Source organism: Bos indicus x Bos taurus, chromosome 23, assembly GCF_003369695.1.
Source record: "Bos indicus x Bos taurus breed Angus x Brahman F1 hybrid chromosome 23, Bos_hybrid_MaternalHap_v2.0, whole genome shotgun sequence".
NCBI lineage: Eukaryota > Metazoa > Chordata > Mammalia > Artiodactyla > Bovidae > Bos > Bos indicus x Bos taurus.
The window spans coordinates 32300621-32313533 of record NC_040098.1 but is presented as its reverse complement, the minus strand read 5'-3'; the positions used below and the strand labels follow the sequence as shown (position 1 = coordinate 32313533).

Sequence of the window (12913 nt, the reverse complement as noted above, 5' to 3'; positions counted from 1 at the left end):
TGCACTTTTTAGCTCCAAATTCAGCCTTTTAGACTGCTTTTGGAAAAGGGACCTGGGTCTTTTAAATATTTATTTTCTTGTTGGCAGAGGGTGCAGGAGAGACACAGTAGGCATAAAAGTTTTGCTTTCTGGTTCTAAGAGTTCCTGCAGCCATCAGCATCTTTGGTGTCCAACTCCATTCTTTTGACTTTCACAATAGTAGAAAAAAGAAATTGAGTATTCATTGATCCATTCACAAATATTTACTGATCATCATGTGTGGTAAATATTCCAGGATGCAAAAAAGAATTAAGACTGGTTGTGGGGATTATACAAACAACAACAGTGGTTTCCAGTAACTGCTGGAGCACTCATTGCAAACTCTCAAATGGTAACATCATAGATTAAGGCCAAAATATCCAAAGATTGCAAAGCAGAGAGACTTTGATCAAGGCAGACTGCAGAATAATTCCCTGAGAGTACTGATGGGGGTACAAACTCCGACAAGGGGGAACTAGGAGAAAAAGGAAAGGACTGTGAGGTTAAACAATGATCTCCACCAGACACAAGGTCTCCATGCAGTTTCTGGGAAACTTCTGATTCATTGCTTCCATCTCCTCCTCAATTCTTTTCCACCTTCTCCACACACAAATTTTATATTGAATGTTTTTGAAAATATTTCTGGGTAGGAAAAGAAATGCCAGAGATGGAAGACATCTGGAAACATCCTCTTTTGCTTTTCATTTGTTGGTTTTAGCTTCTTGTTTGGTTGCATTCATTCAATAATTCATTTGTAATTGTGGTAGGCATACCTCAATTGTTTACAGCCAGTTGCTTGCATTTCAAGTCATTGCCAATAGATCATGAGTGAAAGTGAAAACAATAAAGCCTTTTGAAGAAAATGTAGCAAAATACTTCCACACCTTTGAGATGAGCAAGTATATGTTAGACAGGAATAAGCTACACTGTACCTCACAAAAACTGAACCCCTTTTTCCTCACAAGTCCACTAAGAGAGAAAAACACTAGCCACAGACTGGAAGGAGATACTCCAGATAAAATTCACACATGAGAATTTGCTGGAGTTGGAGTCAGAGGAAGGTAAAGAAATGTTAAAATACAGTAAGTACTTTAAAAGGCTGTAGTTGTGAGCATGCATTGGAAAATCTTTGTTTTGAAGTTGTGAACCTTCATGGGGGCTGCTGCTGCTGCTAAGTCATTTCAGTCGTGTCAGACTCTGTGCGACCCCATAGACGGCAGCCTACCAGGCTTCCCGGTCCCTGGGATTCTCCAGGCAAGAACACTGGAGTGTTTCCTTCTCCAATGCATGAAAGTGAAAAGTGAAAGTGAAGTCGCTCAGTCGTGTCCGACTCCTAGAGACCCCATGGACTGCAGCCTACCAGGCTCCTCCGTCCATGGGATTTTCCAGGCAAAAGTACTGGAGTGGGGTGCCATTGCCTTCTCCGTTCATGAGGGCAGTAGACTACAAAGGAAAGTTTTGTACTTCAGTAAGGTGACAAAAACCAGAAGAGTGAGCTGTTCCCGCCTGGTTTTGAACCGGGGACCTTTATGTGTATAAAGTGAATGTGCTAACCACTACACCACAGAAACATCACCCCCAGCTTAGGTGTTTGTCTAATAAAATGGCATTCTAGTTTCCTTGGTTGCACCCCCCCCCAATCTAATAATTTTGAATATTTCTCTTGTAGAGTATTTTCACTCACAGTGCTTTGCTTTCCATCCTTTTAAAAGCTTTGTTAAAATAGTCAAAATAAAAGGGAAAAATCCACCTAGCATTAATGTAATCTGAATTATTCAAGTCAAAAAAGAAGGAGTGAGTAATATTGCCTGAAAAAAGTATGAGCTCTGTGAAGGCTCCACAAGAGACCATTGCTCTGGCCATTGTTCTGTCTGAAAAACTTGGATTTTATAAAGGACTAAGGAGCCTGGTAGGCTGCAATCCATGGGGTCGTTAAGAGTCGGACACGGCTGAGCGACTTCACTTTCACTTTTCACTTTCATGCATTGGAGAAGGAAATGGCAACCCACTCCAGTACTCTTGCCTGGAGAATCCCAGGGATGGGGGAGCCTGGTTGGCTTCCATCTATGGGATCGCACAGAGTCGGACACGACTGAAGCGACTTAGCAGCAGCAGCAGCAGTGTGATAGATAACCTCAGTTTTGCCAGGCAAAATGTAACAAAGAGAAGTGGTTAACATGTTTATTGACACAAATGGAAATATTTTAGGGTCAAGCCGGGAAAGAAAACATTTCAGGTGTGGTTTGAAACTGTGAGAGAAGCCCACTGAGCTTCAAGTTCAACATAAACCATATAGCTCCGTTTCAGATGTCTTTAATAGGTTGAAGATGAATGTTATTGATCTGGTTTGCATTTCAGTATGGGAATGGGGCTCTGGGAGAATATTCTGCAGGACAAGAATATACCATCTTGCACATATCACCACGTAAACATCTCTGCATATCCCTCACCAAAAGAAGACATCAACCACATTCCTTCAGCTTTTAACAACTACCTATCATAGACCTACTCTCAATCAGGCATTTGTGTTGATGCTGATTTAAGTGGTGGCAAAAAGACATACTTTCTATGAGAATTTTGAAAATTAAATATTTATTTTGAAGTGATTTTCAAAAAGGTGCAAAGACAACAGAATTTCCTTATACCCATTACCCAGTTTCTTTTAATATTAGCTTCTTACATTACCATGGTACCTTTGTTAAAACTAAGAAGCCAATGTTGATATTTTACTAATAACTAAACTCTTGACTTTGTCTATATCACACCTGTTCTTACATAATGTCCTTTCTACTCCACCCCGTACTCCCCCACGTTGTATTCAGCCTCCCCTGGTCTGTGACTGTATCTTGGTGTGGATGAAGTATTTTTATAGAATACTTGACTATCTTCCAGTCTAAGTTTGTTTGATATTTTTCATGTAACAGCTTGAGGTTATAGGTTTTGGGGAGAGAACAAAGCACTTGTCCCATCACTTTACATCAGATGTTACATGAGAGGAGCATGGCTTACCATTGGTGATGGCAATTTTGATCATTTTTAAGGTAGTATTTGCCATTTTTCTCCCTTTTCAAGTTCTTATGTTTTCCTACTTCATACTGGACTATTGGAGAAGGAAACGGCAACCCACTCCAGTATTCTTGCCTGGAGAATCTCTTGGACAGAGGAGCCTGGCAGGCTGCAGTACATGGGGTCACAGTCAGACACGACTGAGCAACTAACACTAACACTGAACTACTTAGAAGCTAGTCGAAATAAGACCCATGGATGGGTCTTGGGTGGGTCAGGGGATTATTTACTTACTTACGTTGGAATTCTTTCTTAAAGGAAAAGTATCCTTTCTGCTGTATTCACTGACTTATTTTTCAATCCTTTATTTATATCAGTATGGATTTATGAATATGTATTTTACACTGCAGTTTGGATTATAATCCCAAACCATATTATTTGTAGTTCTAAGTGTTCCAGGTTTGGCCATTGACAGCTGTTTCACTCTTAGACAACTCAGTTCAGTTCAGTTCAGTCGCTCAGTCGTGTCCAACTCTTTGCAACCCCATCAACTGCAACACGCCAGGCTGTCCTTCATCAACTCCCAGAGCTTGCTCAAACTCATGTCCATCGAGTCGGTGATGCCATCTGACCATCTCAACCTCTTGTCCACTTCTCCTGCCTTCAATCTTTCCCAGCATCAGGGGCAGTTCCAATGAGTCAGTTCTTCACATCAGGTGGCCAAAGTATTGGAGTTTCACCTTCAGCATCAGTCCTTCCAATGAATATTCAGGGTTGATTTCTTTTAGGATTGACTGGTTGGACCTCCTTGCAGTCCAGGGGACTCTTAAGAGTCTTCTCCAACACCACAGTTCAAAAGCATCAGTTCTTCTGTGCTCAGCTTTCTTTGTAGTCCAACTCTCACACCCAAACATGACTACTGGAAAAACCATAGCTTTGACTAGACAGACCTTTGACTCTTTGCTAAAGAGACGATTAAAGAAGCTGTTTTTAGCTGGTGGTTCAGATGGTAAAGATCTGACTGCAATGCAATGTGGGAAGCCATGGTTCCATCTCTGGATGGGGAAGATACCCTGGAGAAGGGAATGGCTTCCCACTCTACCTGGATAATTCGATAGAGAGAGGAGCCTGGTAGGCTACTGTCCAACTTTCACTATTCTTTACTGCTGTGTTGATATTAATACTTTTTTTCACCTGTCATTTTAAAAACCTTGTTTCATCCTTTGCTGAACTAGTTAAAACCTAAGTGTGGAAGTGTAGAAAGCGTCGATGGTTTCACAGTTTATTTATAGATGAATATAGTACAAGAAGTTCAGTTTCTTTGCAGAATCAGTTATCTAGTGGAAAAACATGCCCAGAGCCTCTCTACTTTCCTTGCTGGTCACTCACTGCTACCCTTTTGCCCTGTAGATGGGGTTCAATGTGCTGCACTTAGTCGCTCAATCGTGTCTGACTCTTCAGGATGCATGGACTGTAGCCCGCCAGGCTTCTCTATCCTTGGGACTGTCCAGGAAAAAACACTGGAGTGGGTTGCCATTCCCTTCTCCAGGCAGGGATGGAACCTGGGTCTTCTGCATTGCAGGCGGATTCTTTACAGGACTTCTACCTTCGGGGAAATCAAGGATTTCAACCAGCTTTATCTCTCAGGCAGTAATTGTGACACCCTAGTGGATATGAGACCAGAATTCTCATCTGTGTGTAAATGTAGCAAAAATATCACTTCATGCCAGTTGGCCCATACAGGGATTGAACCCACGACCTTAGCATTATTAGCACCACACTCTAACCAACTGAGGCAACCAGCCACCTGACGCTTGTCCTGTTCCTCTTCATCCAATTAAATAAAAATGAAACAAAATGGTTTCTTCAAATTCTTGGGGGCAGAAAGCTGGGAATGGCGGAAGAGAAACGAACACAAAGACCCGAAACAACCAAAAGCTACCATTAATTTTTAAAATCTTCACATTGTTCCTATTTCACTCTTCCCCCATCTTGGAGTTACGAAAGAAAAAGAGAAAAAAACATTTGGCCTCGGTGAACTGTACTTCTTTGGGGCCTGGCTCAAACTATTCTGATGGTGGTTGTTAATCAGGCAATTACCTCAATAGAAGGTGTATCTGTCTTGTTTGTTGGTGTCTCCACAGTCTACCACACATTTCCAGCCTCCAGTCTGTCTCCATTTGATTCCTTCCTCACAGGGCAACTAGAGCAATATAAACCCAAACTTGTGTTTTCCTAACTTAAAATCTTTCCAGGATTTTCCATTGTATTTGGAACCCGATCCACACCGCTGGACATGGTTTATAGCATATCTATGATCTGCCCCTGCTTCTCCCAAAGCTTGTCAGACTCCTTGAACAGTTATCCCAACAGATCTGCTCTGTTTTCTGGATGATCCTGTGCAGGTGTTTTGTCTTTGGTCTGTAATACCCTTCCCCAATTTATTCCCAGAATACACACCTTAAAACAGAAATCGAGTTCAAAGACTTCTTTGGTAAGATGAACTTCTGTCTTCTGCTTACATTCCCCCAGCCTTTGCCATTTGTTCTGAAATCACTGGCTACTGACCAATCAACCCGCTAAACTATTATCTCCAAAGCAGGAGTTTCCATCTCCTCTGAACGTCTGGTGCAAAGCACAATACAGGGCATATAGCCATCACTATATAAATGCTAAATTATCATGTAAAGAGTAGTAGAAAAGGTCTCATACTTTTTCTCTTATCCCACCCCACTCTATAAGATAGCAATCCTGAATTGTGGAATGTCTTTAAAAGGTGAAATAGCATGAATATTTAGAGTCATATATACCTGGGTTAGAGTTCTAACTTTGGTGATTTGCTGTAGGGAGGGATAAGTGAGCACAGACTTTGGAGCCAAGAGGGTTTAAGTCCCAAATCTAACCTTTACTAACTGGTTGAGATTGGGCAAGTTTCTTACTATCTCTCTGCCTCAGAATAGACATGAGTTCGATAGTAATTCCTATACCATAAACTCATTTCAATAATTTAGTTTTATTGTATCAACCAATTTAAGATTGTTTTTCCAATTATGTCTCTTTCAAGGTATCCATAAAGCAGGAGATAGATGTATTCAGGGAGTCATTCTTGCCTTTTTGTTTTTCATTAGGATGATAAGTGCTAAGGAATATGTCGAGGCTTACTCATAGACCTCGCATTGGTTATGTACTTTTTTATTCCTCAGGTCCAAGAGTTTTACTGCCCTACCTACCTCAGCTAGGAGAGATGTGAATGTAAAGGGTGACTATATAAGGTATTATACAAATTAAAAGAAAAAATGAAATGTAAGCTTTGGTTCCCTAACTGAGCATTTCTGGCTCATACTGGAGGAATTATGACCTATGGTGTAAAGAGCAGAAGCAAGATTGCACCACTGTATCTTTTTCTCCCCAACCCTCCTGTGGGTACTCTCATGGGTTAACCACTGATCCTCAAGGAAAAGTTGGATTCAAGGCCAAACTGCATTAAAAGCTTCTCCAAAAATATATAAAAATTTAAAAAAATAAAAGCTTCTCTGAAAACTGATTGAGGAACAAAGGTGAGAGAAATGAGGACTCGGTTGCCCTAGGGAATCAGATAAAGGAACCACTTCTTTGGGCCAAATGAAAGAAGGCTGAGATTTAGAAAGAATCTATTCCACCTTCCAGAGTTGCAAGAGGGCTGTATTTGTTGCCTCTCTGTCATGTCTGTTCCCAGAAAAAAAAGCAGGAGGCAGTGTCCTGATTGAGCTCGTTCTTGACACAGAAAGAAATGGGCAGGGAGGGGAAGGCAAGGCTCTGTTCAGTTCCAAAGATTTAGTTCCACTCAGTTCCAGTCTGCTATTATCACTGATACTTTAGTCTTTCATTGTCTTCTAGAATGTAGATTAGGACCACAGGATGAATGTGCAAAGCTCTCACCTTAGATCTCGGGTATTTTTGCTGTAGAGACTTAGAAGATGCTGAGGCAAGTCACTACACAGAGGTCCACATCACAGTACGAATGGCAAGGAACACAGGTTATTTCTTATGGGAATGATGCCTTCGAGAATGCCCTTGCTCCCTATTTCTTGAGGTTTTTGATTTTGTGCCAATGGAAAATGATGAGGCTGGCGATCTGAAAGATCCTTTTCCAACAGAGCCCTGGGGAGGTGAAGAATGCATCCCAAAGCCAAAACTGCTGCCTGCCTTAACTGGTGCAAGGACAGGAGTGCTCTGAGCAAAGGGATCCATGGAAGGGCCCCTAAACATAGTTTTTCTTGCAGAAATGTTGGCCCTCCCCAAGGCAAAAGGTGTGCCCTGGCTGGTCAGGCCCTGGTTTTTTGGGCCCCAGCCTTTACCCAAGGGTGTGATGGTGTTAGTTGTCCCACTTGGCACTGCTCCAGTGCTGAATGCTCTGGAGTTGGAACTCATGTCTGGAGCAGTCACACTGACCCCAGTCTCACCACAGTCCATAGGGGTTACTAATCCCCCAAAGTCAAAAGGTCTTGGGGCTGTGCTACCAAACACTGAGCCACAAGCCCCAGTCCGGTGGGTTGGGCTAACAACTCCAAAACCATTTGTATTAGCCTGACCAAAGGGAAAAGCTACTGGAGTGTTGTTAACATCTGGCCGGAGGTTGGTAGGGATGCAAAAGGTGGAGGCTGATGGTGCCAAACCTCCAAAGGCTGACTGAGTGGGACTGTTGAAGGATGGTTGAGTCAGAGTTTGTGATGGGGTTGAGAATGCCACTGTTGAGTTTCCAAAAATGAGAGAGCTACTGAAGCTTGGGCCAAGGGCTGGTTGGGGGGCTCCTTGCTTCTGCCCATATGCAATTCCAAATGCAGGCTGGGGAGTTGCTCCCAGGGATAGTGAAAAAGGTGGCCTTGGGCCTGACCCCAAGGGAATTGTGAATGCTGAGGTTGAACTGGAGATCCTGGATGAAAATGCAGGCTGGTTGGTGTTTCCTAGGGCTGAAGCGGACAGAGAGCTAGCCCTAAATTTGGCAGTGCTCCTGGTAGGGGATATTTGGACAGCACTGGGAAGAACCTGGCTAAAGATAGTGACTGTGTGTACAGTAGGTATGGTAGGACGTTGGCATGGCGGCAAAATGAAGCCTGCAGCTGGGGAGAAACTGCCCTTGAAGGCACAGGCAGCCCCAAGAAGGAAAGTGTGGCAAGTGGAAGGGATGGAGTAAGTGTTGCCCATGGTACTGGTAACATTCACTACACCAAAATCGAAAGGTGGCGTAAGAGAGTCTTTGGATGTGTTGGCTGGTGTGGTGGACATGACTACAGAGGTAGCCTTGACCAGGCCATGGAAGAGATGGGGAGAAGCAGGGGTAGGTGGAGGAGAGGCCTGCTTGAAAGAGAAAGGAGCTATCATGGGCATAGTTTTAAGTGGTCTTACACTGCCAAAGATAGGCCTGAAAGTGGGAGTTAAGGTACCTGGAGCTGAAGATGGAGCAGCTGTGACTGAAATTCTAGAGTATAAGGAGGTCCCAGTCTCACTATTGGGTGGGAGCCCTAAAATGGGTTTTGACATGTGGTCAGCAGAAGCTGCAATAGGAGGCACAGATGCAGGAGGATGGGGACCTGGGCTGCTCATCAGTCTAAACGAAGTACTTTGCGTAGCGGGGGCTGTAGGGATAATAGCAGATGAGTCTAGGTGCACGGCAGCCTGAGACGCCAAAGGTAGCTGTGTGGTGCCAGTGACTGGTGATGTGGGAGAAACAGGGGTCAGATGGATGAAAGTAGCTGGGAGTTTTGAGTCCGAAGAGATGCCTGAAAGGGGGTCTGACTGTGAGCACCCAAATGGGGCTGGCAGGCTTGCTGTTGTCAGAGGTGAGTGGGCTGCACTGATTACCTCTCCAGTGGGCTGTGGGAAGTCCGGTGGACCTGGAGACTTCTGTAACTTATTTAAACTTTCCAACTGAGGATCAGTGCTCTGGGTTGGAGCTGTGCCTGCAGAAGGCAGGGTGAGAGACAGGGAAGGCTGAATAGCAGACCTAGACTCAGGGACAGAGTCTGTGGTGCTCTCAGTTGTATTCTCTCTGGCTTTGTTGCTCGATTGGAGTCTAGCTTTCTTCCATAAGGCCAGGTCTTCAGGGACTGGATGACCAAGCTGGGGAGGTGGAGTGAGAGACAGCAGGTTTTCAGGGCTAGATGGAAGCAGTGGAACCTGATTTTGCTGTCCAGAGCTGCCAGATGTTTCTGGAGACTCGTCTGATACCAGCGGGACTGGAAGGTGAGACTGATGACCTTTTTCTTTCTTTTTTACTGGCCACTCTGGTATCTGGAGTGATGCACTGGGAATACTTTTCTTCCAAGGTTCTGAGAAATCTCGAGAAGAGCTGAAAGAGCTTGAGATAGCATTTCTTTTGGAGTTAAGGGAGTCGCCTGTGTGTGTGCTGGTCAAGGAGTCCATGGAGGAACAACCGGGCCTCTTATTCAAGCTGTGATCTGAGCTCCAAGGGTTGAGGCTTCTATTCAGAGGCCCCGGCCTAGGCACAAAAGAAGTGAGGACTCCCTCTTTAACCAGAGGTTTAAATGCAGATAGTCTGGTCTCTGGAATACTTCTCTTACAGTCAAAGCTCTCATGAAACAGTGGTTCTTCAAACCTCACTTTCCCCTTCTTGCACTCTTTGAGGGCCCTCAGCACCGTTTCCTTTGCACAGGGGTCTGGGAGCCTCTCAGAGGGCGAGAGCCCTGCAGAGTTGATTACCTCTGCTGGGGAAGCGGAGGGGGGCACTGTCCGCGCAGGAGGAACGATCTTGATGGTCACCGGGCTCCATATTGCCCTAGGGTGCCGCAGAGACCAGATACTCCGCTTGAAGTAACCTTCCCACCAGTCTGAGGGAAGAGGCCCCATGATGGAATTCTGGCATCTCTTCATGGGAAAGCGCCTCCAAGCCTCATTGACCATCCACGCGGTGGAGTTGGTAGGATCCCAGTCCGACGGCCTTCTCGCAGGTCTGTGTCGAGGGGCGGGGTGGGTACGATGGACTTGCTGAATCCGGTAGACTTGATGAAGGGACTGAGTTAGCCGGCGGTTCATTGGCCTCTCCGACAAGTCTGTGCGCCCTTCTGCTGGGGATGATGGCGAAAGTCCCAGCTTGCCCAGGTAACTGCCCATGCGGATCAATGAAGCGAAGTCGATGACTTGGATTTAGAGTTTCCGCTCCCGAGGTTTCCGACGACCCAGCCGCGGTCGAAGTGCGCAGTGTTCGGATGACGGTTAGCATCCCGGCACGAGGAAAGAGCAAGGGTCTCGGGGCGCTCCACATCCCCCAGGTCCGGTATCCGAAAGTCAGCAGCCGGTGAAAACAGAGGACACACGGGATGTCGGCGGTCGGGGTGGCCTGCTCGGCTATTTTGAGGCAGAAGCTGGACGCTCTGGCCTCTGTTCTTTCCTCTCCAGGTTGCAGCGCGCGGCAGGCGGAGAGGGATTGAAAGGAAGCGCGCGGCCGGAGTTCACCCAGGCACGCAGAGCTAGAGCTGGGCAGGCGCGGAGTCTCCAGATTACCGCAGCGGCCGGCGGGAAGGGGCCAGGCTACGGGCGGCGGGCCTGATCTATGCGCCCTCCTGTTCCCTGGAGTCGGAATAATGAGTGCAGTCCGAGTGCTTCAGGGTTAGTCGGGGTCGGGGAGCTCGCGGGAGCGCAAGACTGGAGACTCGGACGCGAGGACCTGTGCAGCCCAGACTGCATTCTTGGCGCCAGCAGCCAGGAGCAACTCAAGCGGGATTTGCTGGGTGGGGATTCCCGCACTTCTTTCCTTTGCCTTTTCGTTCCTGCAGCCAGTAGAGGTCAGTCATTGCCTCCTGGATGACAAACTCCCGACGCAGCCCCACCATCCAGGGTCGCCCCCTGGAGACTGAATCTGGCTTACCCTCCGATTGTTCGTACTACTTCTACAGGCGCTACAGCAGTCTGGAGGGGTCTCGAGGTTTCGGACTGAGCCAAAGGGATTACCTGTCTGCCAGCCGCGAACCTGAGCGCCTCCGCAGGCACCTGGCTTAGTCGCTAGCTCAGCCACCCAGACTATCTCTTATTTGCTATCCTCCCCTTGCCCAGTGCGGTCGAGGCTTTCGGAGGGGAGCAAAGGAGTGGGAGATTTAATTTGAGGTTGAATATTCACACTAACCCAGGGTGAACTAGGGGACTAACATTCTGAGAAATTAAAAAACAATGTTTTAAGATTTCTAGAACAACTCCTAATAATAAAATTGGCATGGATTGAAGACAACTCTTTGAAGAAAGATCATTTCAAGGTTAAATTAAGGAACTCGGAGAGAGGGTTCCCTTCAAAACCCACACCGTCCAAAAATGGGTCCAGACATTTCCCACTTCATCGGTCTCTTTCTCCTTGAACTTGCATTTCTATAGAATCTTATGCCAATATAATGTATGTTTACGCTTAAAGTCTTTATTCGATCATCCTACTATACTAGTCTGTACCAAAGAAGTATGAACATTGAAATCTGAAATTTTAATATTTAGTGATACCACAAATCTGTTATAAGCAAATTTGGGGTTTAATTTATATTTGCATTTACTAATAGAATGCAACCAATCAAAACATCTTAAGTAAATAATAAGTTGAAAAACCTCTTTACTGGAAGATGTAACAGAAGCAAATATGGAATTTATCACTTCTTTCTCTATGAGGTAGCATACAATGTATAAGACCACCTCGACAGAAAGAATATTTCCAATTGCTCTTCTGCTGGACATCAGGGATGGAAGGAACTTTACAATTCGAGTAGTGTGCCATTTCAGATAGAAGAGTTTTGGAATTGCCTAGTGGGAGAATCGTGGGATTTTAAAGTAAGGTGGGAAACAACCCAAACTAGAGGATTATCAAACTCGTGAATTTTTATTGATTAAACATGGAAGATGTAGAAATTGACTTAGTTTCTGTTCTTGTATCCTGGCTGGAATAAAGTTTAGCGGAAATCAGTCAGTTCAGTCGCTCAGTCGTGTCTGACTCTTACCGAAAATAAACCGGTGTAAAACAAACCTTCTTAGCAGAGGATGGTTTCGATCCATCGACCTCTGGGTTATGGGCCCAGCACGCTTCCGCTGCGCCACTCTGCTCACCTCTTAAGCATTCTCACTGTTTTTCCTTTCAAAGATTATAACACCTTTTGTGATATATATATTTCTTTTCATTCTGATGGTTTCCGCCTCCCCTCTCTCTCCCTTACACATAGAAGATCTGCTTTTCCATAATCAGATGACCTCGGATCATCACTTCCAGATCTGCAATTTTCCAATCTGCCAAAGAGTGACCAAGCTTATCAACGTACCCCTCCCCAGCACCTTTCCCCCTTCCCGAAGCAGCTATGTATGTATGCATGCATACGAGCTCAGTCGTGTCCAACTCTTTGCAACCCCACGGACTGTGATTTCCCAGGCAAGAATACTGGAGTGGGTTGCCATTTCCTTCTCCAGAAGAATCTTCCGACCTAGGGATCGAGCCCACATCTCTTGAGTCTTCTGCATCGGTAGGCGGGTTCTTTACCTGGAGCCGCTAGCCTTTCAGAAAGAGCAGAGGAAGCGCCCGCAAAGCAAAACTCAGGATGGACCCTTCTCGGGGAGAATCTCGAAAGTCGTGTAGCCAGCTCTGGTGCCATCAGACAGGAATCGTGTTAACCATCTCCTGTGTTGTTTATCGAAAATCTCATAGACAATCCTTGAATAAAAGATGTTTTATTCGCTTGCAAGGGGGCAAGATTTTCACAAGGACGGTGTGCCTGCAATAAACTTAATTTGTTATTCAAATTATTACACGGGGGTCAAAATTTCGATTGCATCTCGTTTGGGGTCGTTTCGACTTTAAAAAAATGATTTTTTTCTTTCTTTTTTTTTTTTTTTTTTTTTTATAGATAGGCCCTTCTTTTTCCCGTGTTAG

At 45.2% G+C, this 12913-nt stretch overlaps 1 protein-coding gene and 1 non-coding gene across 2 annotated transcripts; both read right to left on the bottom strand.

Annotated features, from left to right (window-relative positions):
* Positions 1-6766: 6766 nt before the first annotated feature.
* Positions 6767-10211, bottom strand: POM121L2 (POM121 transmembrane nucleoporin like 2). Its single transcript, XM_027524655.1, has one exon. It carries the CDS (start codon positions 10132-10134, stop codon positions 7042-7044), a length of 3093 nt encoding a protein of 1030 aa, XP_027380456.1. The 5' UTR covers positions 10135-10211; the 3' UTR covers positions 6767-7041.
* Positions 10212-12024: 1813 nt separating this feature from the next.
* TRNAM-CAU lies at positions 12025-12096 on the bottom strand. Its single transcript has one exon. It is a non-coding gene; the product is annotated as a tRNA-Met (tRNA).
* Positions 12097-12913: the final 817 nt, after the last annotated feature.